We start from the raw sequence: 26,033 nt of genomic DNA on the forward strand, positions 1-26,033 counted from the left end.
CCACTAGGAAAAAATGAAGTAGTTGCCTTGAAAGCAGGGTGTGGGGGTGGGAAAGCAAAATGATTTCCAAGTTCCAGAGATTCACACAGTTATTAAGGCATCTCACACTCCAAAAGTGGACATAGGTTGATTCTCCAAGTGTGACTTGAGATGACTTTTCTGCTTTTGTGTTTTTGTATGCTGTTTTCCATTTCCAACACAGTGGACTGAGCACGGGACTTGAAAGTCCCTCAACACCAGGTGGTCTGAGCCATAAGCTTTGGGTGCTATCTCAGGTGAGGGTGTGTAGGCAGCACCCCTCCCCTCTACCTCATGCCCAACAAGGAGGTCTTTCTGAAGGACTCCATCCCATCTTTGTTCACCCAGTTGTGGAGGGACTAGATTGGAACCCAGCCCATCCCACAGGAAGATCAGAGGTCCTGAAAATTTCAGTCAAGCAGAGGAAGGTTCTGTGGCAGCTGGAGGGCAGCTACTTTTTCCTCCAGGGAAGAGGGTCCAAAGAATTGAGTCTTGTACTCCACAAGAATTGGCTGCTCTGGATTCCTCAAAGATGCTGGCCAGGCCCACTTCCATACAGTGTGCATGAGATGCCATCAGCTTTATTTGCCATCTCTTCAACCATCATCCACCCCTCCTAAGGTAAAAAAAATCGCAAGTCTCATACACTTGGTGTTCTTCTCTGTTACTTTCTCCATTTGCTAATTTTATCCAAATGCCCTGGAAAGAACCAAAATCAGAATGGTCTCTGCCCTTTAAGAACTCTTTAAAGGAGGAACAATCTCAAAGAAATGTAATTTAACTGCGGTAAGTGCTGTGAAGGAAAAACTGAGCAGTAATCTTATATAGTAGGGAGACTACTCTAACCTGTCCTGCCAGAGAAGGAAGAACTGGGGAAGAGAAAGCTCAAAACAGACACCCTGTGCTAGAAAGTAAGAAGTGCCGAAAGAGTGGTAGGGACTTTTAAAAGGATGTGGAGACTGTTCAGAGGGGCTTCCACTGAGCAAACCTGGCATGCTTTGATCATCAGAACTAACAATGCTGGTTATAGATCCATTCCATAAAATAGGGAGTCATGAGTCCAAAATGGTACGATAAGTGAAAAAATTGAGTTTGATGAGGAAACAGATGTTAATGTTTTTGCAAAGTACCTCTGAAGGTACTCTTAAAATTTTTTGTATGAAAAAAAAAGACCCACATTCATTATCAGAGAAGTGCAAATTAAACCAGTGACACATCACTTCCCACCTATTAGAATAGCCATTATCAAAAAGACAAGGGGTAATAACAAGTGTTGGAGAGGGTGTGGAGAAAAGGGACCTTTGTATACTTGTTGATGGGCATGTAAACTGATGGGGTCACTATGGAAAACAGTATGGAAGATCCTCAAAAAGTAAAAAAAAAAGATCTACCATGTGACCCAGCAATCCCACCGTGTGTATATCTACAGAAAATGCAATCAAGTGTTCCTTAGAGATGCCTGCATCCCCTAAATGTCAGTGGGGAGTAAGGAAGATGTTTTATGAATATATGAGCATGAAATGTCCAGTCTCAAAAAAGAAAGTCCTGCACTTGTGACATGGATGAACCTGGAGGACACTGTGCTTTCTGGGTAGTAGTAGTACAGTCTGGATCTGGACGGTCCCCCAGAGATTTGTGTGTTGAAGGTTTAGTCCCAGCTGATGGTACCAGTGGGAGGTGGTGGGAACCTGAGCATGTAGGCCTAGTTGGAAGAGGTGGGTGACTGGGGGCATGGATTTGAAGGACACATTTTGTCCCTGCCCCTTCCTCTGTTTTCCCTGTCACTGTGAGGTGAGCAGCTCCGCTCCGCCACTCCTTTTCCACATGATGCCCTGCTTACCACAGGCCCTTAGCAGTGGAGCCAGCCAACCATGGACTGAAACCTCTGAAACTGAGCCAAATTGAATCTTTCCTCCTCTCGGTTGTTTTTCTTAGGTATTTTGTCACTGACAGAAAGCTGACTGACACAGATACTAACTACCCAGGGTCAGTAAGCATATCTCAGGTGAGGTGACAGTGTACCACTCCACTGTCATTCACATTACCAGAGCAGCAGTGTGACAGACACCAACAGGAAGCCTGCACAGACCACATCAAATACGGTCTTCCCCATCAGCCTTGGAGAAAGAGAAAGATGAAGTACAACTTTCAGCCAGAAGGTGGTGCTCAATGTCCTAACGACTGCATCATTTCCTTGGTTTGCCCTAAAATTATCCCTAAACACTAGTGGGACATTTTGCCTTTTCAGCAGGACCTTAAGGTGCATATGGGCCCAAGTGGAGTAGATCAGCACTGTAGCCCCTCTTGCTGAGGTAGGGACATGTCAGGTTAGGCCAGGCTTGAAACCCAGAACCCTATAAAGGAAAGCAGGGCGACCCAAGGCTCAGACCTGAGTCTGGTGTTAATAGGGGCCTAGCACCTGCTTATATTTTTATATCAACCCATACAGATAACTGTAAGCTTATATCACTACATCTAGCTTCAATCTAGTATCATAAGGCTCATTTCTAGTCTCCCTTTCCATGTCTAACTCCCTGGTCTGACAGGGACAAGTCTGATTCCCATTGCCCTTAATATATTTACCTTGTGCATCAGTTCCCCTGTGAGTTAAACTCAACACTGCATGTGTTCTCACCCTGCTTGGGTTTGATGTTCGCCACCCCTCATTCGCCCTGTGGGCCCCAACACCCAAAGCTGTGCAGCCCTCACAGCCAACCGCCTTCTTCACCTGCTTGGACTCAGATCCCACTCTGGGCAGTCCTGTAACACCCTCCTTGATACTACCCAGGTTGACACCTCATGCTGAGCTGGGCTATTCCATCACTTGGACTGTCCCCTATTAGGCTCTGGTACCCTGCACCAAGCCATCACCTGCATGAAAATCCTTGTCCTAAGACTCTGAGCTGCTGCTGTGATTTATCTTGTGGTTCTAGAACAGTAATTTTCGGAAAGGGAAGAGGAAGAGCAAAATGTGTTATCTGAAATAGCCAAGTAGTTCTCTGATGGACTCTGCACGGTCTAAGATAATTTCCTTATGTTCACTGCACGCTGTCTCGCATGCAAAGAATTACAAGCATAAATGCAACCCACACACGGCCAGAGAAGCGCGGTTGACCCCATAATCTTCGCAGTGACACACACGCGATCATAAGGCCAGGCGCAAAAGGCCACACACTCAGTTTTAAAATATACATATCGAGTCCCTGCTGTGTATCAGGTGCCGGGACAACCGAGGGGAAGAAACAGACACAATTCCGCTTTACGGGGCTTGCGCTCAGTCCCGCACGCTCGCGGCCTAGGTTTCGAATTCTCGGAGCTACTCGAGGCCCCGTACGCTGGCATTCTGGCAAAGCTTCGTCATCCGAGACAGATCTCACGCTGGAGTTCTCAGCTTCCCGCGCGGCTCCTGAGGACCAGGCAAGGGGCCGACGGGTCTGCGCCTGCGCAATCAGAGTCCAAGCCGACCAGCGTCCGGCCCTGGACTACATATCCCAGAAGCCCCACAGGGGGCTTAGCCTGGATCTAGAGAGCCCTTCCGGTGCGTTCTTGAGGGTTCAGCCTCCGGAGGAGTTAGTCGCGCCCTAGAAAGAAGTCTGTACTAGGTGAGGTGGGGCGGAACTCACGGGAGAAGGAAAGTGACCCGGCTGCCTCCCGAAGTGAGGAGCCCCGGGGCACGGGCGTGGCAGGTCGTGCCCGAGCCTCAGGCCCGTGCGGGCGTGAGGAGCGGAGTGGGGCGATTGTGTGTCCAGGTGTGACAGAACGCGCTCGCTCGTACTGTGTGCCTGTCACGGCCGGGTTGGGACCGTGGAGGTGGGTGCGGAGTGAGGCTGAGAGCGGCGCTCGGCTGTGCGGCGTGTGTCACTGACCCGCGCCCGGTTCTTCTGCCTTCACCGCAGGGTCCGCGAGAGGGGCGGCAGATACTGAGCCTTGGCGCGAAGCTTTCCCAGAAGGACCTGGGCTTGGGGTAGGACTTCATGGAGCTAGAAGGGTCGCTGAGACTGACCCCGGGACAACGTGATGGGACGTTCCCGCTTGGGGGCGCTGTTCGGCAGCTACATTTTTCAGAACCCATCATTCGGGTGCCTCTGACCTAGGAATCTGCTGTGAATTCAAATTCCAGCCTTCTCTCACATCTGGTTGTGAGACCAGGGCAGATGTAGCCCTGGAGATTCTCCAGGCCCCCAGGCCTGTGCTCTAAAATATGCACGATGAATATCTCATTATTTCCCTTTTTCCTAGTTCTCCGTTCTAAAACAAACAAAAAACAAAACAAAAAAAAAAAAAAAAGAGGGAAAAATAAAAATTATTGTAGCACATCTAAAAATCTAGATCTAGTTCCAGGTGCGTTTGTTTCCTCTTCATTCATAAAATGGGGTTTGTGTTTTTAAGACGTGGAAACATTTGCTTTTTTCTTATTAAAATGTCTGGGGACCTGTTCTTGGCCTGCCTTCCCCTCCTCCTTGGCCTCCAGATTCCTCCTCGCTTTTCAAATCATTCCTCTGCACTCAATTGTTAACGGAGTAGAGAAATGCATATCATGGAATCTAGTGTTAAAACTTTTCTTTACTAAGATTAATGTTTAGGTAGAATGGCAATATTGATTTCCATGATCCTAGCTTAAAAGTAAGGAAATATCAGAGATATTTGATTGGTATCAGAAAAGTCATATGGCCTTCCTTCTGCTTTATGATGTGTTTTAGAAGTGGGAATGTTATAAAAAAAAAAAAAAGTGGGAATGTTGTTAGAAATCTGAACATGGAAATCTGTGTCAACATGTGCAGGGTTCCCTTCCCCCCAGGGAATTAGTTGATTTTATATTTATAGATTTGGTCATAACCATTTATGAATTTGGCTTACATTCCTAACGATGAACAATAATTAAATTTCAAGTTATTAATGTTGAGATTTAAAAACATTTTTGTAAGGAGCATATCCAAAAGATACCTCAGTTGATGGAGAACCAAATGCTATTCTGTCTTCTTTGCACAAACTTTTGAGGTTCTGAGTTTGATCCCTAGCACCCCCTACACACACACAAAATTGTAATTCATTCTGAAGATGCTCCTCACTTGACTTTTGTTCACTCAAAGAATCTCTTTTTAAATTTTTTTAGGTGTAGATGGACGTAATACCTTTTATTTATTTAATTAATTTATTTTTTATGCGGTGCTGAGGATCAAACCCAGTGCCTCACACTTGCTAGGCAAGTGCTCTATCATTGAGTCACTTCTGCTGCCCTCAAAGAATCTTGACAGTAAAAAGGTCTTGTTATAGTAAAGTAGAATATTCAAGAACTGGTAGGCATTATTTATAACAGTTGTACTGATTTCCTTATTGTTTCCACATATGTCAAGCAACATGTTGCTTCCAACATGTTAAATTAAAAAAAAAAAATTGGATATAAGAGCTGGGGCTTCCAGAAGGCGCCTTTTCCATAAGTAGCAGAATGTCTTACAAATGTCAATAGTGGAAGATAAACAGGTTGCTTACTTCACCTATTAAGTAATCACTATTTAAAGTGAGTATTCATTCCTGGGATTCCAAAAAGTCTCAAAGGTCCTCTTAGTAGGATGTCATTAGTTTATTCCCAAATATTGCTCCAGTCACAGCGTTCACATTTCAAAATATAATCTCAGGACTTTGTAAACAGGAACACGGTCAAAATAAAATACAATAAAAAAAAAAAAAAAGCTGGGGCTGTGGCTCAGTGGCAGAGCGCTTGCCTAGTGTGAGAGGCACTGGGTTCGATCCTCAACACTGCATAAAAATAAATAAATAAAACAATTATTTTTTTAATTGAATCTAGATTTACTGTATGCTTCTGATTATGGAATTAATGCTCACTTTTTGCAAAAGATCAGTTATTCAGTTACATTGCATAGGGGACTTGTTAAAAAAAAATAAAATAAAATAAAAAGGAAGCTTAAAATAACCCCAACATTACTTTCTCTTATCAAGGTGTGTTTTAAGGCTCCTTTTCGCCAATAACATTTTATAGGACCCATTTGTAATAGTAAAAAAAAAAAAACAAAGTAAGATAGTAATAGCTAAAATTTTAATGAAAATATATATTCTTAGAATATGAGTCCAAAATTGAACCTCATATTAAAGTTAGCTAGTATTATGTTTAATGTTAGCTCCCTTCAGTAGTTTAAAGGACAAAGGGAAATGTCTTGGTTATCTTTCTGATAATCTATTTTATTAATGTTGTTAATTAAAAATAACTGTACCTGGACTGGGGTTGTAACTCAGTGGTAGAGCACTTGCCTAGCATGTGTGAGGTACTGGGTTCCTTTCTCAGCACCACATAAAAATAAATGAATAAAATAAAGGTATTGTTTCCTTCTACAACCTAAAAAAAATATTTATTTATTTTATTAAAATCTTTTTTATTTTTACAGATTGCATTTTGATTCATTGTACACAAATGGGGTACAACTTTTCATTTCTGTGGTTGTACACAATGTAGATTCACACCATTCGTGTAATCATACATATACACAGAGTAATACTATGTTTCATTCTACTATTTTTCTGTTCCCACCCCCTAAAAAATCTTTTTAAAGGGTTAGGGATGTGACTCAGTGGTAAAGTTTCCCTGGCTTCAATTCCTGCTATGGAAAAAAATTAAAAATCAACTAAAATTACACAATGACTGCCTTCAGTAACAGCTAGCAGGCATGCCAGAAGATTTATTTGCACAAGGCTGCTTATACAGATTAGATTAGTAAAATCTAATTGCAATAAATGATTGACCTCTAATCTCTGAAATCAGCTTTCTGTGATGAGTATATCTAGTTGAGGAGATAACATGCACTTTTCTATAATAAGACTTAATACTTCCTGGGTGTTTACTGGGTGACAGGCATGGTTCTTAGACTGAGTTGCTCATAGAAGTCCTGTGATACAGGGCCCTATTACTGCCTCTGTTTTACAGATAAGGACTGTTTTTTTTTTTTCTTGCTGCCAGGGATTGAATCTAGGAATGCTTAACCTCTGAGCCACATCTCCAGCCCCTTTATAGATGGACACAGTACCTTTATTTTATCTACTTATTTTTATGTGGTGCCGAGGATCAAATGCAGAGCCTCACATGCGCTAGGCAAGTGCTCCACCACAGAACCAAAACCCCAGCCCATTCCCAGCCCTTTTTATTTATTTTGAGACAGGGTCTCACTAAGTTTTTAGACTCTTGCTAAATTGCTGAGGCTGTCCTTGAATTTGTGATCCTCCTGCCTCAGCCTCCTTACTTGCTGAAAGTACAGGCATATACCACTGTGCCTGGTTTGCCTAGCATTCTTGAGGCCCTGCGTTCAATCCCTAGCACTGCAAAACAAAACAAAACACACTCAGATTGAAGCATTAAGAGCTAACAGGAAAAAGACATCCAATAAAAACATAACAGCTATTTTTAGATTATTTTGAACATTTTCTCCAAATTCAAGAGAGAACTGTTTACAGAAGGAGGAATTTTCTCTTATTAAAATGAAATAAATCTTGTATCTGCTTGTGAGTACATTTTAAATTGTTTTTGAATTTTATGGATTATACTTAAACAAAAAGTGTCATTATAGGTAAAGCAGTAGTGTTGAAATATGGGTATGTACACATTCTGGATTTTTTTCTCTTTAGATTTCTGCCTATCTGTCCTTCACTGTGTGTGTGTGTGTTTTACAAATGTAAACTAATTTGATTTTGTTTTATATTTATACATTCTGATTTTTAACCTAATTTTTCGGTTTGTAATATGTCCTGGATATTTTTCACATTCTCTAAATATTTTTTTTCAATTTCATGTGGTAGTTATTTCCCACTTAATATTCCATTACATAGATGTTCTGTACTTATCTAACCTGTCAGCTGTTGCTGGACTCAGAATCCTTAATTCTGACACAGCTGCATGCATCTTAATACACATTTACAGTCATTTGCTTTAAACAGATCCCAGAAGTAGGTTTGCATGGCTGAAGTCTTTCATATACTTCTGTATGCCCTGTTAAAAGGTTGTACAAATCTGTAATGTCTACAAAGTATCCATTTCCCCTCCTTTGCTCATAGAGCAATTTCTTTTTAAATCTTCCAATGTAACAATGGTAAACTGTTTCTTTTTTACTTTAACAAGATTTCCTTAATCGTGTTGAAATTTAAGAAATTCAGTGGGTGATGTATTTAGTGAATTATCAATGCTCAGATTTCACTCAAGGTAAGAAATCCTGGCAAAAGCCATAGTTCAAAGAGAATTGGCTTATTAAAAATGCAGCTCTTGGGCTGGGGATATAGCTCAGTTGGTGGAGTGCTTGCCTTGCAAGCACAAGGCCCTGGGTTCAAATCCCCAGTACCACAAAAACAAAAAAACAAAACAAAAAAAAACAGCTCTTCCTCTTACTGTGAATTTTGGCAAGGCACTTTGCTTTGAGCTTCCTCGCCTCCTCTGTTAGAGATAACTGCATTGCATGATGAAATACTAATGTACTGAGGGACCTTCACACCAAAGATGTCTCATTTTGTTCTCACTTGGCAAATGTGGGCATGAATTCTCACCTCCCGAGGCTTGATACTGAGATGGGTATGTGTGTGTGTGTGTGTGTTCAGTGCCTTCATACAGGAAAGCAGAATAGACAATCCTGATAGGAAACAGGCTAGTTGAAAACAGCACAGAGGATTCTGGGGGCTGTAGTTCTGGCTGAACAAGAACTCCATTGGGGAAACTGCAATTCTGCAATAGGAAACACTGCCTGCTGTTTTCTGCCTCATGTCTGCAGAATCCAGGCACATATTCAAGCCATGATTGATAATGGGCTTTGCATGGGATGGCCACAAAGATGATCTGCCTAGGGACTTAATTCAGTTTCAGCTACAGATCAATGTCATCAGAAATTGGGTTGGGCCAGAGGCCCTTCTGCTGGAATGCCTGGTGTGACTTCCTGCAAGAGGTCTCTGTTCTGTATTACACTTGTGTAGGTAGTTCTTGTGGCATAGGGAGGTGCTAGGCTTCATCCATACTCCTACTTGTCTCCCCACATTTGTGTGTGCAGCTTGGTGGGGTTGAAAATAGAAATGAAGGGAAAACAGCTTCATATTGACATTAAGTCATGCAGAGTTCTGAGACGTACCTACCTAGTCTCAAAGTCACTTGTTCCTCCTGCAGGCCTGGCTTCTCTGGACTGTGCTTCTCCAGTGGAGGGAATCCACAGAGGACTGTCAAGTTCTTGCAGTTCTAAAATCATGGCCCATGTAAGTTCCTGCTTCTCTTCTTGAAATACTGTACTTTAAAATTCATGTGATCATTGTTATTTATTTTGTGGTTCTGGGATCAAAGCCAGGAACTCACACTTTCTAGCAAACACTCCACCATTGAACTATACTCCCAGCCCTCATGAGTTTGTTTTTATTATCCTAAGACAGCCCTGTTAAACCTGCTCCCCAGTTTTTGTGACCACAGTGAAGGATGGTGCCACTGCCTGGTGTCCTCCTCCTTTGCCCTTCTTTTCTCTTACCCATGCTCACCTATCCATCCCTCATCTGGGTGCCCAGTCTTCTCCCAAGAGCATTGTTGGAGCAGTGAAAGATGAAGTCCCTCAAGGGAAATACTTGCACTTCTGTCATCAGTCATGATTCTGTGAAACAGATGGTCCCGTTCGACTTCACAGACCCGGTTTTGCAGGCTGATAGAATATACTGTTGAGCGTTTTTCCATCCCAGATGAAGATGCAAGATCTCATGTGTTGGGGGGCTTAGAGGTCTAGGTGGGAGTGTGATTGGGGCCCATGTTTGGGGTCTAGGGATCTAGTCAGGGGATTCTCCAGGGGATGAATAATAGGACAAAAGTCAGTTTTGTGGTTGAGGGTGTTGTGCTGGTCTCTTGACATCAGCGTCCTTAGCCCAGGAACAAGGCAGGTATTATTGAGGAATGGAGAGATTGTAGGCAGGAAGGTCCTCCAGATTCCTAATGATGGATGGAAACAGGATGATAAGGTTGGGCGGGGAAGGCTTCAACATTTTATCCAACGTGAACCCTTAAGTATAAAAGAAAGATTAATCTGACATATCCACAAGATGGATGTGTTTGTTTTCTGTTTCTCTAAGGAAACATCCAAGACAGTCAAGGGTCCACGTCTGATGATGACCTTATTACTGGCAGAGTCCCCAAGCAGTTCAGGGAATCCCATAGCAAGAGACAGGGCACATCTCTGCATGCCCATGTTCTCTGATTTCTTTCTTATGTAGCCACTAGAAATTGATCATAGGTTCTCTACCCTGATAACCTTATCTAATTCTGATCAATTCCCAAAGGTCCCACCTCTGAATACCATAGTCAGGTTAAGTTTCCATCTTCTTTAAATATGGGTCTCACTATGTTACCCAGGCTGGCCCCAAATTCCTGGGCTCAACTGATCCTTCTGCCCCAGCCACAGGAGAAGCTGGGACTACAGGCATGCACCACTCTGCCCAGATCCACCCTCTTAATCCACCCTCCTGGTGGGATTAAATTTCCACATATCCCTGAGGGACGTACTTAAACCATATTCAATTCATAGCAATAGATAATATGATTAACTAACCAATAAATATATTTACCAATGACTTTATGACATTCTCTTTATAAAGATGAGCTTGAATTTTGATGAAACTGTGTCACTCAAGTTCTGTTTTCTAAGAGATTTGAGAGTACTTTTGGAGAAAAATGTCTTTTTCCTAATTCCTTGAAGGGAAAGAATGAAGAAACTGATATTTATTCAGAATTTAAAATGCGAGTACATAATAGGCGTGTGTGCTTTTGTATGCTGTTTCATTGAAGTGGGAAGCTTGGGTTATTTTTGTCATTCCCAGCACTTTGGATAATTTTGTTATCTGATGGCACACAGGACATTTGTCTGCATCAACAATATTCTCTAAAAACATGTAAGCACTCAACTTCAAAAATACTCATTTCCTTATTTTTCCACACGTTGCAAACTCAAGCCCCAGTTTACTTGCTTGCTGTGCTGCTTCTTTCCTGCCAGTTTCAAACTGAAAATGTATTTAAAAAATTTTTATAGTACATGGATTTGTTATTTCAGGTGTCCTTGGCATTCAGTGATGTGGCCATCGACCTTTCTCAGCAGGAGTGGGAATGCCTAGCCCCTGCTCAGAGGGACTTGTATAGGGATGTGATGCTGGAGAACTACAGCAACCTCATCTCACTGGGTAAGATACCCACCGAATCACGCACACTCTGCGTTCTGGAACATCAGCTTTCCCCACTGTTGGACTTCAGAGCTTCGTTTTTTGTTTTTTGTTTTGTTTTGTTTTCGGTGCTGGGTATTGAACCCAGGGCCTTGTACTTGCGAGGCAAGCACTCTACCAACTGAGCTATCTCCCCAGCCCCAGAGCTTTGTTTTAAGAAGCCCGTTAAATCTCTGCCCCTATTTCTAAAGAAATGGTTTGCCCATTGTTGGGATGGAAATGGCACCTGTCTTCCCACCCTTTATTGACACTCGTCCCTCCCTCAGCCCTTCTTGTTATTGCCTGTTTTTCTAGTGATTCCTAGATTTGAGTTTTGACATTTTCAGAAACCAGGTTTCATCTACTGTGTGTACCCCAGATTCCTGCAGTGGCTGTGTGTTAATGCCCTGCCCACCTGCGAGAGAACAGTTGGAATTAGAGTTTGCTTTTCTTAGATTATCAAAAGAGCATCTCTGGATTATATATTGGAGGATTTGGTTAGCAAATTTCATTTAAAATCAAACAAACACACCTATCTAGAAGAGACATATTCTTTTAACCTGCTTTATGGTTGAAAGCTAGTCTGTGAATTTGCTTTTTCCATTGAAGAAATGTCTAAAGGAGAACACGAAAGTGTTTTAGCAAAAAGTGTATTTCTTTTGGCAAACTAGTAACAACAAAACAATAGTATATATTCTAGGCATCCTCTTAAGCATGTGTGTGTATGTGTGTGCGTATACACACACATACATTTAATTCTCACATCAGCCCTATGAAGTAGGGCATTTGATAAAAGTGCAACACTGGAAGGTAGCTTTTCAAGGTCACATCGCTGGTAGGGATGGAAGGTTTGAACTTGACCATGCAGCTGTGCAGGGTGTGCTCACAGTGCCTCTGTAGAGTCCCTTTGAAAGCAGACCAGACCTTTTTTCTCTCTTACCTGATCTCTTTAGTCCCATACTCATGAGTCCATCTTAATGTGACTATTCAGTGGCCTTTTTCTTCTTTGTTGTGCAGGCTTTTTCAAATACCATTTGCCCTACAGTTGATTGTGAATGTAACCAAGTCAACATGTAGTCATTTTGAAGCTGTGGTTGGGTTCTGGGGTTTTTTCCCCCTATAACACGCATCCTGTCTTTTCTTGTGTGCAGGATGTATCATTCCGAAGCCAGATGTGATTGTTTTATTGGAGCAAGAGAAAGAACCCTGGATGGAAATGAGGGAAGGAACGAGGAGGTGGTACTCAGGTGAGTGATGGCAGGCCAGGCAGGGCTGCCAGCATAAGCTGTGGCTCACTGGCTCAGGGCAGAGGCACATCGCTGAGATGTTTGAAATCTCCTTTCAAAGGCCAGAGCCTGTGGAGAAATGGTGTGCAGCCTGGGAAGATTAGGATCCTCTCTCTCCTGTCATGTTTTCTCTCTCTCTCTCTCTTCTTTCTTTCTTTTCTTTCTTTTTTGCAGTGCTGGGGATGCAAGCCCTATCACTGACCTACATCCCCAGCCCCTATAAATTTTAAGAGCTGGTTGCTTCCCATCTCAAAGAGGGATGCTTTCTTTCTTACCTTTGATAGCCATTTACCAATTTCCAGGTCCTCTTTTACATGTAGATTTATATTAATGTCTCCATTTTCTAGAATTATTTTAACAAGTATTTCCTATTTATCTGACTTAAGCCAGGCACTCACTGTGTTAGAGTCTAGGTGCTACTGACAAATGTTCCTACTGTCTTAGAGATATTGATATTATAGTGGAAAACAAGTAAACAGATAATATCAGGTTTAGACATGTGTTTTGAAGAAAATTAAGCTGGATAAGGGGACAATACTGGGGCATTGTCAGGGCTGCTTTAGATAAGATCAGGAAAGGACATCCCAGTTGATGATCATTGAGCAGAGATATGAAGTAAGGTCTCAGAATGCTCTCCCTCAAGTCACCTGGCCTAAGCTGCTAAGGCTGGCTTTGAACTTGTGATCCTCCTGCCTCAGCCTACTGAGCTGCTGGGATTACAGGTGTATGCCACCTCACTGGCCAAATGTATTTTCTTTTCTTTTCTTTTTTTTTATTTTAATTTTTTTGTTTCTTAGTTATAGATGGACCCAATACCTTTTTTTTATTCATTTATTGTTATGCAGTGCTGAGGATAAAACTCAGTGCCTCACACCGTGCTAGGCAGGCACTCTACCACTGTGCTACAGCCCCAGCCCCAAATGTATTTTCTTAATCATATATATATGGTACAAATAACATAAAAACTCGTACCCACTTTAAGTGTCAGTGTCTAATTTTTTAAAATTGGTTCATTGAAATATAATTGGTGTACAGTAAACTGTGTATTTAAAGTATAAAATTTGATAAGTTGGCAGGTATATTATGAAAAACATTACAAAATCAAAATAATAAATATCCAATTCTTCCAAAACAATCTTCTTCAATCTTCTTCATGCTATTCTCCATCCCCTCTGCCCAGGCAACCACTGTTCATTGATCTGTCACTACAGATTAGTTTGCATTTTCTAGAATTTTGTATAAATGGAGTCACATAGTGATTATTCATTTTGTCTCAGCCCCACTCAGCATAATTATTTGAGATTCATCCTTATTGCTGCATGTATCAGTACTTCATTCCTTTCTAATGTTGAGAAGTATTTCATTGAATGAATGTACCTTAATTCATTTAGCTGTTTACATATTGATGGACATTGTTATTTCCAGAGTTTGGCTATTACAGATAAAGCTTCTAGGAACATTCCTGTAACAGTCCTTATGTGGGTGTATATTTTATTTACTCTTGGGCCAATGTCTGGAATGGAATGGGTGAATAATTCAGAAAATACACATTTAATTTTTAAAAAAACTGCAACACTTCTGAAGGGAGTTATAATCATTTTCATTCCCAGCAGAAGTTTATGAGTTCTGGCACCTCTATATTCTTGTCAGCCTTCCTATTGCGGTTTTAATTTTTATTTCCCTAATGCCTAATGATTTTGAACAACTTTTCATTGCTTAATTTCTCATCCCCTGTCTTCTTTGATGAAGTATCTATTAGAATCTTTTGCCTTTTTCTAATTGAGTTGTTTCCTTATTAGTGAGTTTTCAGGAACAAGTCCTTTATCCATTTGTAAATATTTTCTCTGGAATATTTTTGTCTCTTGAAAAACGAACCCGTAAGTCCAGTGTATTACTTTGCTCTTTCACTGACTGTGCTTTCAGTAGGATATCTAGGCACCCTCAAATTACAAAGCTTTTCTGTTTTCTTTTGAGCTTTATTAAAAACACACATTAATTGTACAGATTACTGGGATTCACTGAGACATTTCCATATGTGCATACAGGTGCATTGATCATACCCATGCATCCTTCTAACCTTTAGCTTCTGCCACCCTTCCCAGTCCCTGGTAATCACTTTTCTACTCTCAGGCGGCTTTGTTTCCACACAAGGGAGAGTGTGTAATTCTCGTCAGATTTCTGTGTCTAACTTCTTTCACTTAACATGATGTCCTCCATTTTCACCTTTTGCTGCCAGTGACAGGTCATTCTCCTTTATGGCTGAATAATTCTGCATTGTGTATGCATGCTGTATTTTCTTCATGCATTCGTCTGTCAGCATGCACGCAGGCTGATTCCTTACCTTTGCTGTTGTGAATAGTGCTGCAGTAAACATGGATGTGCAGGTGTCTGTTTTGTATGCTGGCTTCATTTTCTTCAGAAGTGGGAAAGCTGGGTTGTATGGTAGTTCTATTTTTTTAATATATTTTTAAAGTTTCAATGTACTTTTATTTATTTATTTATATGTGGTGTTGAGAATCAAACCCAGTGCCTCACACATGCTAGGAAAGTGCTTTACCACTGAGCTACCCCAGCCCCTATTTTGGTTTTTGGAGGACCCGCCATAGTTTTCCACAGTGGCTGTATTCATTTAATATTCCCACCAATTGTTTATGAGTTCCTTTTCCTTCATGTCCTCACCAGCATTAGTAATTTTTTGTGTTTTTGATCATAGCCATTCTAACTGGGGTGACCTGGTGTCTTATTGTAGTTTGATTTGTATTTCTCTGATGGCTAGATGTCGAACATTTTTTCATACATTTACTGGTCTTTTGTATTTCTTCTTCTGAACTGTTCAGATAATTTGCCCATTTTTTAAACTGGGTTTTTTCAGTTTTTTGAGTTATTCATATATTCTAGATATTAACCCTGCTAGATGAATAGATGCCAAATATTTTCTGCTGAAGAGTTTGTCTCTTCACCATTGTTTCCTTTGCTGTGTGGAAGCTTTTAATTTGAGGTAATCCCATTTTTAAATTTTTGTTTATTTCCCATGCTTTTGGAGTCCTGTATGAAAATAATTTTCTATGCAAATACCTTAAAGTATTTCCCCTGTGTTTCCCTCTAGTACTTTGTTTCAAGTCTTAACTCAAAATGGATCAAAGTTCTTGATTTTTGTACAGAGTAAGAGATTGAAATCTAGTTTCAGTCTTCCGCAGGTAGATGTCCAGTTTTCCAGCAACATTTGCTAATGAGGCTGTCCTTTCACCTGTGTACGTTTTGAGTAGCTTTGTTGAGAATCAGTTAACTGAAGATGTGTAGTTTATTTCTGGGTTCTCAATTTCATTCCCTTGGTTTGTCCATACCATGCTGTTTGGATTACTACAGCCCTATAGTATGTCTTGAAATCAAGTATCATGATTCCTCTAGTTTTGTGCTTTTTTGCTCAAGATTGCTTTGGCTATTTGGGGTCTTTTGTGTTTCCAAATAAATTTTAGGATTGTCTTTTCTAGTTCTGTGAAGAATATCATTTTGTATTTTGATGGTGATTGCATTGAATCTAGAGTTGTTTGGGGTAGTATGGACATTTTAACAATATTAATTATTTTAATCCATGAGCATGGTAAGTCTTTCCACCTTGTGGCATCTTCAGTGTTTTGTAATTTTCATTGTAGAGGTCTTTTGTTTTCTTTAATTTATTCTGTGTATTTTCTGGTGGGGGATACTACTATTGTGAATAGAATTGCTTTCACGATTTGTTTCTCAGCAAATTCATTATTGGTACAGAAAAGCTCCTGATTTTTTGGAATTTTTTGTGTACTATTACTATATTGGATTCATTTATCAATTCTCAGTCTTTTGGTGTCATTTTTAAGTTTTTCTATGTATAGAATCATGTCTGCAAACAGGGATAATTTGACATTCTTTCATATTTGTATATTTTTTATTTCTCGTGCCAAATTGCTCTAAAATTTCTAGTACTAGTTTATTTCTGATATATGGAATGAGAACAATGAGAGTAGACATTCTTCTTTAAAATATTTTAGATGTTGATAGACATTTTATTCATTTATTTACATGTGGTACTGAGGATTGAACCCAGTGCCTCACACATGCTAGGCGAGTGCTCTACCATTGAGCCACAACCCCAGTCTGAGAGAGTAAACACTCTTTTCTTGTTTCTGACCTTATAAGAAATGCTTTGTTTTTTCCCCATTAGCATGATATTAGCTATGCATTTGTCATATGTACCTTTATTATTTTGAGATATGATCTTGCCCTAATCTAATTTATTCAAGACTTTTATCAATGAAGTGATTCTTGAATTTATCAAATGCTTTTTCTGCATCTTTGAGGTTTTGATTTTTTATCCTTCATTCTATGTATTATTTAACCATTCTTAAATCCCTAGAATGGAACCAGTTTGAATCTGGGTATGAATCTTTTTGATATGCTGTTGAATTCGATTGCTACTGTGCTAACAAGGATTTTTGCATCTATGTATATATTGGTCTACAGTTGGGTGTGTATGTATCCTTGCCAGGTTTGATACAGTAACATTAACCTTGTAGAAATGAGTTTTGAAGGACTATCTCCCTGTCCATTCTGTGGAACAGTTTGATGAGCATGGGTGTTAGTTCTTTAAAAGTTTGGTAGAATTTAGCAGTAAACCCATCTGGTCCTTTGTTTTTCTTTAGGAAACTATTACTTGATTCAACTCATTACTTATTGGTCTAGATCAGTTGTTTTTTATCCTCTTGGTTCAATTTTGGTAGGTCATATGTATCCCCACATTTGTCCAATTTCTTCTAGATTTTATAACTTGTTAGCATATAGTTTTCAAAATAATCCCTGATTGATTTATGTGCTAGCAGTTTGTAACATTCCTCTTTAATCTCCAGGTACTCTGATGTGTCTTATGATATTTTGTCTGGTGATCTATCCATTGATAAGAGTGAGGTATTGAGATCCCCTACTATATTGGAGTTATTGAAGCCTATCTCCTTCCTTTAGGTCTATGCTTATTTATAACACTGGGTGCTCTGACATTGGGTACATATGGATTTTTTCTTTTCTTTTCTTTTTTTGTACCAGAGATTGAACTCAGGGCACTCAACCACTGGAGGCCACATGCCTCAGCCTCCTGCGCCACTGGGATTACAGGGATGCGCCACCATGTCTGGCTGGTACTATGGATTTATAATCATATCTTCTTGAAAAAGTAATCCTTTAGTCATTATATAGCAAACTTCTTTGTCTCTTTCTGTTTGTTTTAAAGGCTATAAGTATAGCTACTCCTGCTTGCTTTAGGATCTCTTTGCTTGGGATATTGTTCTATCCTTTCACTTTTAGCCTATCTTTATTGGTGAGGTGTTTCTTGTAGGCAATATATTGTTGGGTCTTGTTTTTTTTAATTCAGTCAGCCAGTCTGTATCTTTTTATTTATTTATTTTTGTAGTTGTAGCAGGAGAGAATGCCTTTATTTTTATGTGGTGTTTAGGTTCAAACCCAGTGCTTCACACATGCTAGGCAAGCCCTCTGCCACGGAGCCATAACCCCACCCCAGTCTGTACCTTTTATTTGGAGAATTAAGACCATTTACATTGAGTTATTATTGAAAAGTATGGATGTGTACCTGGCATTTTGTTGATATTTTTATAGTTTTAAATATTCCATGTTTCTTCCTTTTATTCATTTTTGTGTTTGATGGCTTATTGTAGTGTTTCTTTTCTATTTCTCTTTTATATATCTACTATTCTAGTAGGATTTATACTTTCACATTACCGTTTTTCTACTTCTGGATATAGGAATCTCTTAAGCACCTTTCGTTCAGCTGGTCTGGGGACCATGAATTCCCTCAGTTTTGCTTATCCTATAAGATCTTTATTTCTCCTTTTCTAGAGGATAACTTGCTGGGTATGGTAATCTCGGTTGGCAGGTTTTCCCCACTCCCTCAGAACTTGAAATACATCATTCCATGCCCTCCTGTCCTGGAGGGTTTTTTTTCTGAGAAATGTAAATGGGGTTGTTCTTAAATGTGACTTGTTTCTCTCTTGCAGATTTTAAAATCTTTATTTTGTACCATTGACAGTTTGATTATGTCATGGTGAGGATCTTTTCTGTCATGTCTATTTGGGTTCTGTAAGTATCTTGCTCCATGTCTTTCCCAAGATTAGGGAAGTTCTCTATTATCTCTTTGAATAGGTTTTCCATGCTCTTAACTTTTCTTTCTTCCCCTTAGATATGTTCATGTGTCTGATACTTTAATGGTGTCCCAAAGATCTTGAATGCACTCATTTTTCCTGTCTGAATCTGATATTTCAGGAGACATGAATTCAAGTTCCAATATTCTTCCACTTTCTCTAGTCTTATTTGGTTTCGTTTGTTATTTCCGCAGTCCCACAGTGCTGGGGACTCGAACCCGGGCCTTGTGCATGAGAGGCAGGCACTCTATGTGATGGGCTATATCGTCAGGACTCTAGTCTTATTTCGAAGTTTTCAGCTGAATTTAACATTGAACTCTTCGTTTCTGAGATTTTATTGTTATTCACAATCTTATTCTTTGTTGGATTTCACATTCATTATCCTGCATTGTCTTCCTAATTTCATTTAACTGTTTCTATTTCATGTATTTCATCAAGCTTTTAAAAAAGTCATTCTTTGAATTCTTTATCAGGCAATATATCTTCAGTATTTTTGAAACCTGTTACTGGAGCATTATGATCTTCAGGAGTTTTTCAGTGTTTCTGGGTTTTGGGTTTTTTTTGTTTTTTTTTTTTTTTTTTTTTTGAGATTTGTGCATCTGGTAGAACAGATCTCTCTACTGCTTTTATGGGATGGCCTTCCTAGCAGCTTTCTTCTGAAGATGTGTTTGGGGATATTGGTTACGCAGTGTTTTGTTCCAGCTGGGAACTATAGTGTCACCTCCCTGTAGCTTCTTTGACTAACTATGAGTTCATACACAGCAAGTACCATATTGGAGTCAGAGACTGACTCTGTGGGTCTGGGAAGAGTCGGGGACAATGAGGCAGTCAGGCAGGTGGGGTGCAGACAACGGTGCGCTGCTCCTGCAATGGGGGTGGTTCGCCCCATCAGGCAATGGGAGTTTCCTCAGGCACTGGTGCTGTTGCCTCAGTTGCTCGTCGGTCCTGGCCCAAAGCACTCACCCTTTGATTAGACACTGGTGGCAGGCCAGTGCTTCACAGGGGCACTGAGAAGCATTGGAACCAGAGTTCTTTCCCTTCCTTGTTAGTGACAGACCCCTGTATGTGGTGCTAGGGGGGGAGGGCTAGCAGGAATCATGTAATTGCCTCAGTCTTGTCTTGGTACCCACGTAAAACCATATGACTGGCCACACCCCTGGTCTTAGAGAACAGGCGCCCAGATCCCCTTTGCTTGAGTCTTGCAGCCTCTGTTCCCCTCTATTTTATAATACCCATTCCCTACAATGTGACACACTCAGGTTGTGTGGAAGTTACTGAGGGGTTTGGTTTGTGAGGCAGCTATCTGCAACGCCATTTCAGTGGAATGTTTGTGGGGACCCAGAGATGGAAATATGCAAGGGTTTGTCCTCTAGAACAGTCAAAATTCAGACTATATACCTGTTGCTTCGGTTCTTCCTTTTGGAGGAATGTTATAGAAATTTTATAGTTGTAGGTTTTTATATTTGTGTACCAATGATACACAAGCGTCTCCAGAAACTTGAAGATTAATACTTCCAAACTCTACAAGGCCAGTGTTACTTTCATACCCAAACCAGACATTATGAGAAATCTAAAAAAATCAATATCCTTTGTAAACAGATGCAGAAATTCTGAACAAAATATTAGCCCTGTTAATCTGACAATTTATGAAATGCATGGTGGTTAGTGACAAGCCTTGGTGTTCCTTGGCCTGGCTTTCTCATCTTTACATCATCTTCCCTTGTGTCTGGTGTCTAATCTCCATCTCACACTCCTAAGTACACCTGTTATTGCAGATGATTGCTTTACAATAACGTAGAGTTCTCCAAACCAAGAGCCAGCAAACTCCAGCCAATGGGCCAAATAGCACTCTGCCTGCTTTGGGGTTCATGAGTTATAACTGGTTTTATGTTTTTAAATGTTTGAGAAAAGGTGTTTTTAGACTTAATTTTTAAAAAAATTCAAGTGGGTTATTTTACCACAGCTATAGTCATTCAATTATAGACTGTTTGTGACTGCCTTTGAGCTGTGACAGCAGAGCTAAGTAATTATGACAGATACAACATGCCTCACAAAAACCCAAAATCTTCACTGTTTGACCCTTTACAGCAAAAGTTTGCTGAGTCCTGACTTTAAACCTTTTCCTTCTAATGTCTGTTCCTTCAGACCACCTTTTATTTCTACTGAAGGATGTAGTCCATCATTGCACCCTCACACAGAAAATATCTTTATCTTTGTTTGCTTTTTTTTTTTTAACAGATTGGAGTACAAAATATGCTACCAAGAAGTTAGTTCCAGAAAAGGAGGTTTGTGAAATGTATTTATCTCAATTGCAGACAATGGAAAAAAGTAAAACCTATATCCCTGGGGATAAACATTTTCAGAAATGGTTTACAGAACAAACATGAATTTGAGAGAAAAGAAGAACATCAGATGGTTGCATTAGTCAAATAATAATCCAAAACCAAATATCTCTTCCTCTACATCAGAACCTTCATCCTAGAGAGAAATCATATGAATGTAAGATGTAGGAAGGGCCTTCAGACAGCAGTCTTACCTTATTCAACATCTGAAGAATTCACACTGGTGAGAGACCTTATAAATGTATGGAATGTGGAAAGGCCTTTTGTCGAGTGGGAGACCTTAGGGTACACCAGACGATCCATGCTGGAGAGAGACCCTATGAATGTAAAGAATGTGGGAAGGCCTTTAGACTTCACTATCACCTTACTGAACATCAGAGAATACATTCTGGTGTGAGACCCTATGAGTGTAAGGAATGTGGGAAGGCCTTTAGTCGTGTTAGGGACCTCAGAGTACATCAGACAATTCACGCTGGGGAGAGACCCTATGAATGTAAAGAATGCGGGAAGGCCTTTAGACTTAATTATCAACTTACTGAACATCAAAGAATTCATACTGGTGAGAGGCCTTATGAATGTAAGGTTTGTGGAAAGACCTTTAGGGTACAACGACACATCAGTCAACATCAGAAAATCCATACTGGTGTAAAACCCTATAAGTGTAATGAATGTGGGAAGGCCTTCAGTCATAGTTCATACCTTGTCCAACATCAGAAAATTCATACTGGTGAAAAACCCTATAAATGTAAGGACTGTGGCAAGTCCTTTAGTTTTCATGCAGAACGTACTCGACATCATAGAATTCATACGGGTGAGAAGCCCTACGAATGTAAAGACTGTGGGAAAGCCTTTCGTCTCCAAACAGAACTTACTCGGCATCACAGAACTCACACTGGTGAGAAGCCCTATGAGTGTAAAGAATGTGGGAAGGCTTTTATTTGTGGCTACCAACTTACTTTACATCTGAGAACTCACACTGGCGAGATTCCCTATGAATGTAAGGAATGTGGGAAGACCTTCAGTAGTCGCTATCATCTTACTCAACACTACAGAATTCATACTGGTGAGAAACCCTTCAGGTGTAATGACTGTGGAAAAGCCTTCCGTCTTCAGGCAGAGCTTAACCGGCATTTCAGAATCCATACTTGTGAGAAACCCTATGCATGTCAGGAATGTGGGAAGGCTTTTATTCGTAGCAGTCAACTTATTTCACACCAGCGAATTCACACTAATGACAATACCTACGAATGTCAAGAATGTGGGAAGATCTGTAGTCGTCGTTATAATCTTACTCAACATTATAAAATCCACACTGGTGAAAAGCCCTATGACTGTAAAGAATGTGGAAAGTCCTTTCGTTTTCAGACAGAACTTACTCAACATCACAGAATTCATACTGGCGAAAAACCTTATAAATGCAAAGAATGTGGGAAAGCCTTTGTTCGTAGCAATCATCTTACTCAGCATCACAGAATCCACACTGGCGAGAAACCCTATGAATGTAAGGAGTGTGGGAAGACCTTTAGTCGTCACTATCGTCTGACTCAACATCACAGAATCCACACTGGCGAGAAGCCCTACATCTGTAATGAATGTGGGAATGCTTTTATTTGTAGTTACCAGCTTACCTTACATCAAAGGAGTCACACTGGCGAGATTCCGTATGAATGCAAGGAGTGTGGGAAGACGTTTAGTCGTCGTTATCATCTCACTCAACATTTCAGACTTCATACTGGTGAGAAACCTTATGGGTGTAAGGAATGTGGAAATGCCTTTCGCCTTCAAGCAGAACTTACTCGACATTACACAATTCATACTGGAGAGAAACCCTATAAATGTAAAGATTGCGGGAAGGCCTTTAGTGTTAACTCAGAACTTACTCGACATCACAGAATTCATACTGGTGAAAAGCCTTATAAGTGTAAAGAGTGTGGGAAGGCCTTTATTCGTAGTGACCAACTTACTTTACATCAGAGAAATCATATTAGTGAGGAAACACTGTGCGTGATGTAGAGGATATGAGGGCCTCTTGGAAATGCCTCTTACACCAAGAACTCATAATATGTTTTTACATGTTCGGGAACATGTAGGAATCAGTTTTGCTTCATACTCATAACAAATGGTTTTACATGTTGGTTTCAAAAGTTTCAGAACTATAGCATCACTTTGGGTGTGGTTCAATTTCAGCAGATTGATTCTGGTGCAGTGCTCTCAAGCCATCAAGAACTGTTTCCCCTCACGAACCGATGTTGAGGCAGTACTTCTGTAAAATGCAAGAACATTGGGTTCCCGAGGGGGGAAATAAATGAAAAGAAACACTTTAAAAGCTCCATTTTTCTTATTTAATGCCATAAATCATCTGTCGAATTACTATAAAAGTTTTTAAATACTTGCTCCCAGCATCTGTACCTTAACTCATGGCAGACCAGAAGCAAACAATGTGTGGACCGGTCAGCACAGGGTCCACACTTCTTTCAGAACCACAGAACAAGATGATTCTGTTAGTGAAAGGAGTGTGGGAAGGATCTCTCCACAGTGCACCACTGGTCTCATTCCCGATTCCGCTTCTGCCTGTGTGGCATTTGGCAAGACACTTCCCCCCGTGCCTGTTTTCAAATGGCAGTAATAATATTTACCTTAACAGCATTTTTGTGAGTTGAAATATTAATAAAAATTGAAAACTTTTAGAAGAGTACTTGACACACAGCGTGTGCTTAATATAGGTTTTTTTCTTTCTTTTTTTTTTTTTAGGTTACAGATGGACACAATACCTTTTGTTATTTATTTTATGTGGTGCTGAGGATCGAACCCGTGCCTCACACATGCTAGGCAGCGCTGTACCACTGAGCCACAACCCCAGGCTCCACTGTAGTTATTTTTAATCACTAATCATAACTGTTCAGTAAATTCACAAGAGAGGAATACTATTTGGGTGGACTTAAGAACCCTCCATTACCTTTCCCTCTCTAAATGAATAACCCAGATAAAATCCCAATAAATCAGAGCTCTTATTTTTCTTATAAAAATATAAGAAAGAAATCTCTAGATTTCATGAGCATAAAGATTATAAGAATAAAGCTTTTAAAGAATCAGGAAACCTAGAATGTCTTTGCAATAACTAAAAAAGCAGATAGGTGGGCTGGGGAGATAGCTCAGTCAGTAGAGTGCTTGCCTTGCAAACAAGGCCCTGGGTTCGAATCCCAGCACCGCGGGGGGGAAAAAAAAAAAAAAAGCAGGCTAGGATCTGTAATTTCTGCCCTTATTTGATAAATTAGAAACCACCCAAAGACTACTGTTCATTTGGAAAAATTGATATAGTACAGTGAACCCTGGTGTGTCCTTCTCCAGTTCAGCAGTTGTTAATATATATCATGTTTGGTTTGTTTCAATATAATAATTACATGTTTTGTTGTAATATTTGAGTATAAATTATGGATATCATGGCATGTCAACCTTTCTCAAGAGTAAAAGCTGCCTCCTAATCACTATATACTCTATAATCTCTATAATTAATCACTTAATTAATAATTATCACTTAATAATTCTATAATCTCTAACATTCAGTCTATATTTTTTCATTTGTGTGAACACTTCAATAACAGTCCTTTTCCCCAAAGATATCACATTGACTTTTTTTTTTAAAGTTCAGAATAGTTGTCTTATAGAATATTATATTCTAAATTTTTCTCATTGTTTTTCAAAGTGTTTTTAATGTGCTCCTTTATCCCCACTATTTCTCATGAACTGAATTTAGGATTAGAACTCAGGTTCAGATTGTATATTTCAGCAGGAATACTTCAAAGATGACATTTGTATTTCAGTTGTGACCCATTAGTGCATACAGTGTCACACCACTACACTCTCCTTCGTGAGTTCACTTGAAGTAGCAGAAGGTACTTTCCAAAGATGGCCACACCATGCATCCCATTCTACATGCTCACCTACCATTGACAGTGCACTCCCCCATCAAGAGGAGGGTCCTTGGTCTTTCCTTTGATGTGGGCATGCAGGCCTGTGTTTGTGACAGAAGTGACACTACATGGTTTCCAAGACTATTCTCAGAGGCAATAGAGCTTCTGACTGACGTGCTTGGATGGTAGAGCCCGCAGAAAGGCCCAGATAACAGTTCTGACTAGAGGCCTAGCTAATGTCCCAGAGAACAGACACCAGAAGCACCAAGTATGTGAGTGTGCACACCTCCAGATGCTTCTAACCCTAAACCTTCAAACCAGCCCAACTGGTACCAAGTGGGACAGAGACAGTATTCCCCTGCCTGCCCAATTAACAGATGCATAGATGAAATAAATATCGCCTTAAGAAACTAAGTTTTGGAACATTTTGTTACACAGAATATATCATTGAAATGCTTGGTTCTTATAATTACCATGTTTCTCTGCTCTGGCACACTTGAAAATTATGAACTTGAAAGGTATGCCCCAATCTTAGATGCCCTCAGCCAAGGGCGGGGGAGACTTACTGGCTCAAGACACTTAAAGAAAACTAATTATTGGGCAATGTGTTAGCTTTCTATTGCTATGACCAAAGTATCTGAAAAGAACAATTTAGAAGAGGAAGTTTATTTGGGCTCACAGTTTCAGAGGTTCATTCCATGTTTAACCAACTCCATTGCTGTGGGACAGAGGGGAGGCAGGACATCATGGCAGAAGGATGTAGTGGAAGAAAGATACTCAGCTCATAAAAGCCAGGGAGGAGAGAGAGAGAGAGAAAAAAAAAAAAACAACAAATAGCCAGGGACAAAATATAATTCCCCAAATCGTTCCCCCCAGTGACCTACTTCCTCCAGTCATGCCCCACCTGTCTGTAGTTACCACGCAGCAATCATTCACATTATCATCAAGTGGATTAATCTGATGAGGTTATAGCTCTCATAATCTATCACTACACCTACAACATTCCCGTAGAGAATACCTTGTTTCAAACGCATGAACTTTTCCTGAGACACTTCATATCTGAAGGTGACCACTTAGCTATGCTGATGT

At 40.2% G+C, this 26,033-nt stretch overlaps 1 protein-coding gene across 6 annotated transcripts; it reads left to right on the forward strand.

Moving 5' to 3' along the window:
- Window positions 1-1,630: 1,630 nt before the first annotated feature.
- LOC306647783 (uncharacterized protein) lies at window positions 1,631-23,805 on the forward strand. Of its 6 annotated transcripts, none has more exons than XR_013760157.1 (6): window positions 1,631-3,620; window positions 9,167-9,252; window positions 11,079-11,205; window positions 12,375-12,470; window positions 20,930-23,684; window positions 23,785-23,805. XR_013760157.1 is itself a non-coding variant. In XM_079117310.1 (5 exons), exon 5 carries the CDS (start codon window positions 21,277-21,279, stop codon window positions 23,044-23,046), a length of 1,770 nt encoding a protein of 589 aa, XP_078973436.1. In that variant the 5' UTR covers window positions 1,631-3,620; window positions 9,167-9,252; window positions 11,079-11,205; window positions 12,375-12,470; window positions 20,930-21,276; the 3' UTR covers window positions 23,047-23,699. The 6 variants fall into 6 exon arrangements, 1 of the variants encoding a protein (XP_078973436.1); XR_013760159.1 differs by lacking the exon at window positions 1,631-3,620 and adding an exon at window positions 3,627-3,828; XR_013760161.1 differs by lacking the exon at window positions 1,631-3,620 and adding an exon at window positions 3,627-3,767.
- The last annotated feature ends 2,228 nt before the right edge of the window (window positions 23,806-26,033 follow it).

The sequence above is a fragment of the Sciurus vulgaris genome (genome assembly GCF_902686455.1).
Source record: "Sciurus vulgaris genome assembly, chromosome: 17".
Classification (NCBI taxonomy): domain Eukaryota; kingdom Metazoa; phylum Chordata; class Mammalia; order Rodentia; family Sciuridae; genus Sciurus; species Sciurus vulgaris.

What these genes read in the sequence shown, in the direction of transcription:
- LOC306647783 (XM_079117310.1), top strand. Translation starts at nt 21,277, where the DNA reads ATGGAATGTGGAAAGGCCTTTTGTCGAGTGGGAGACCTTAGGGTACAC.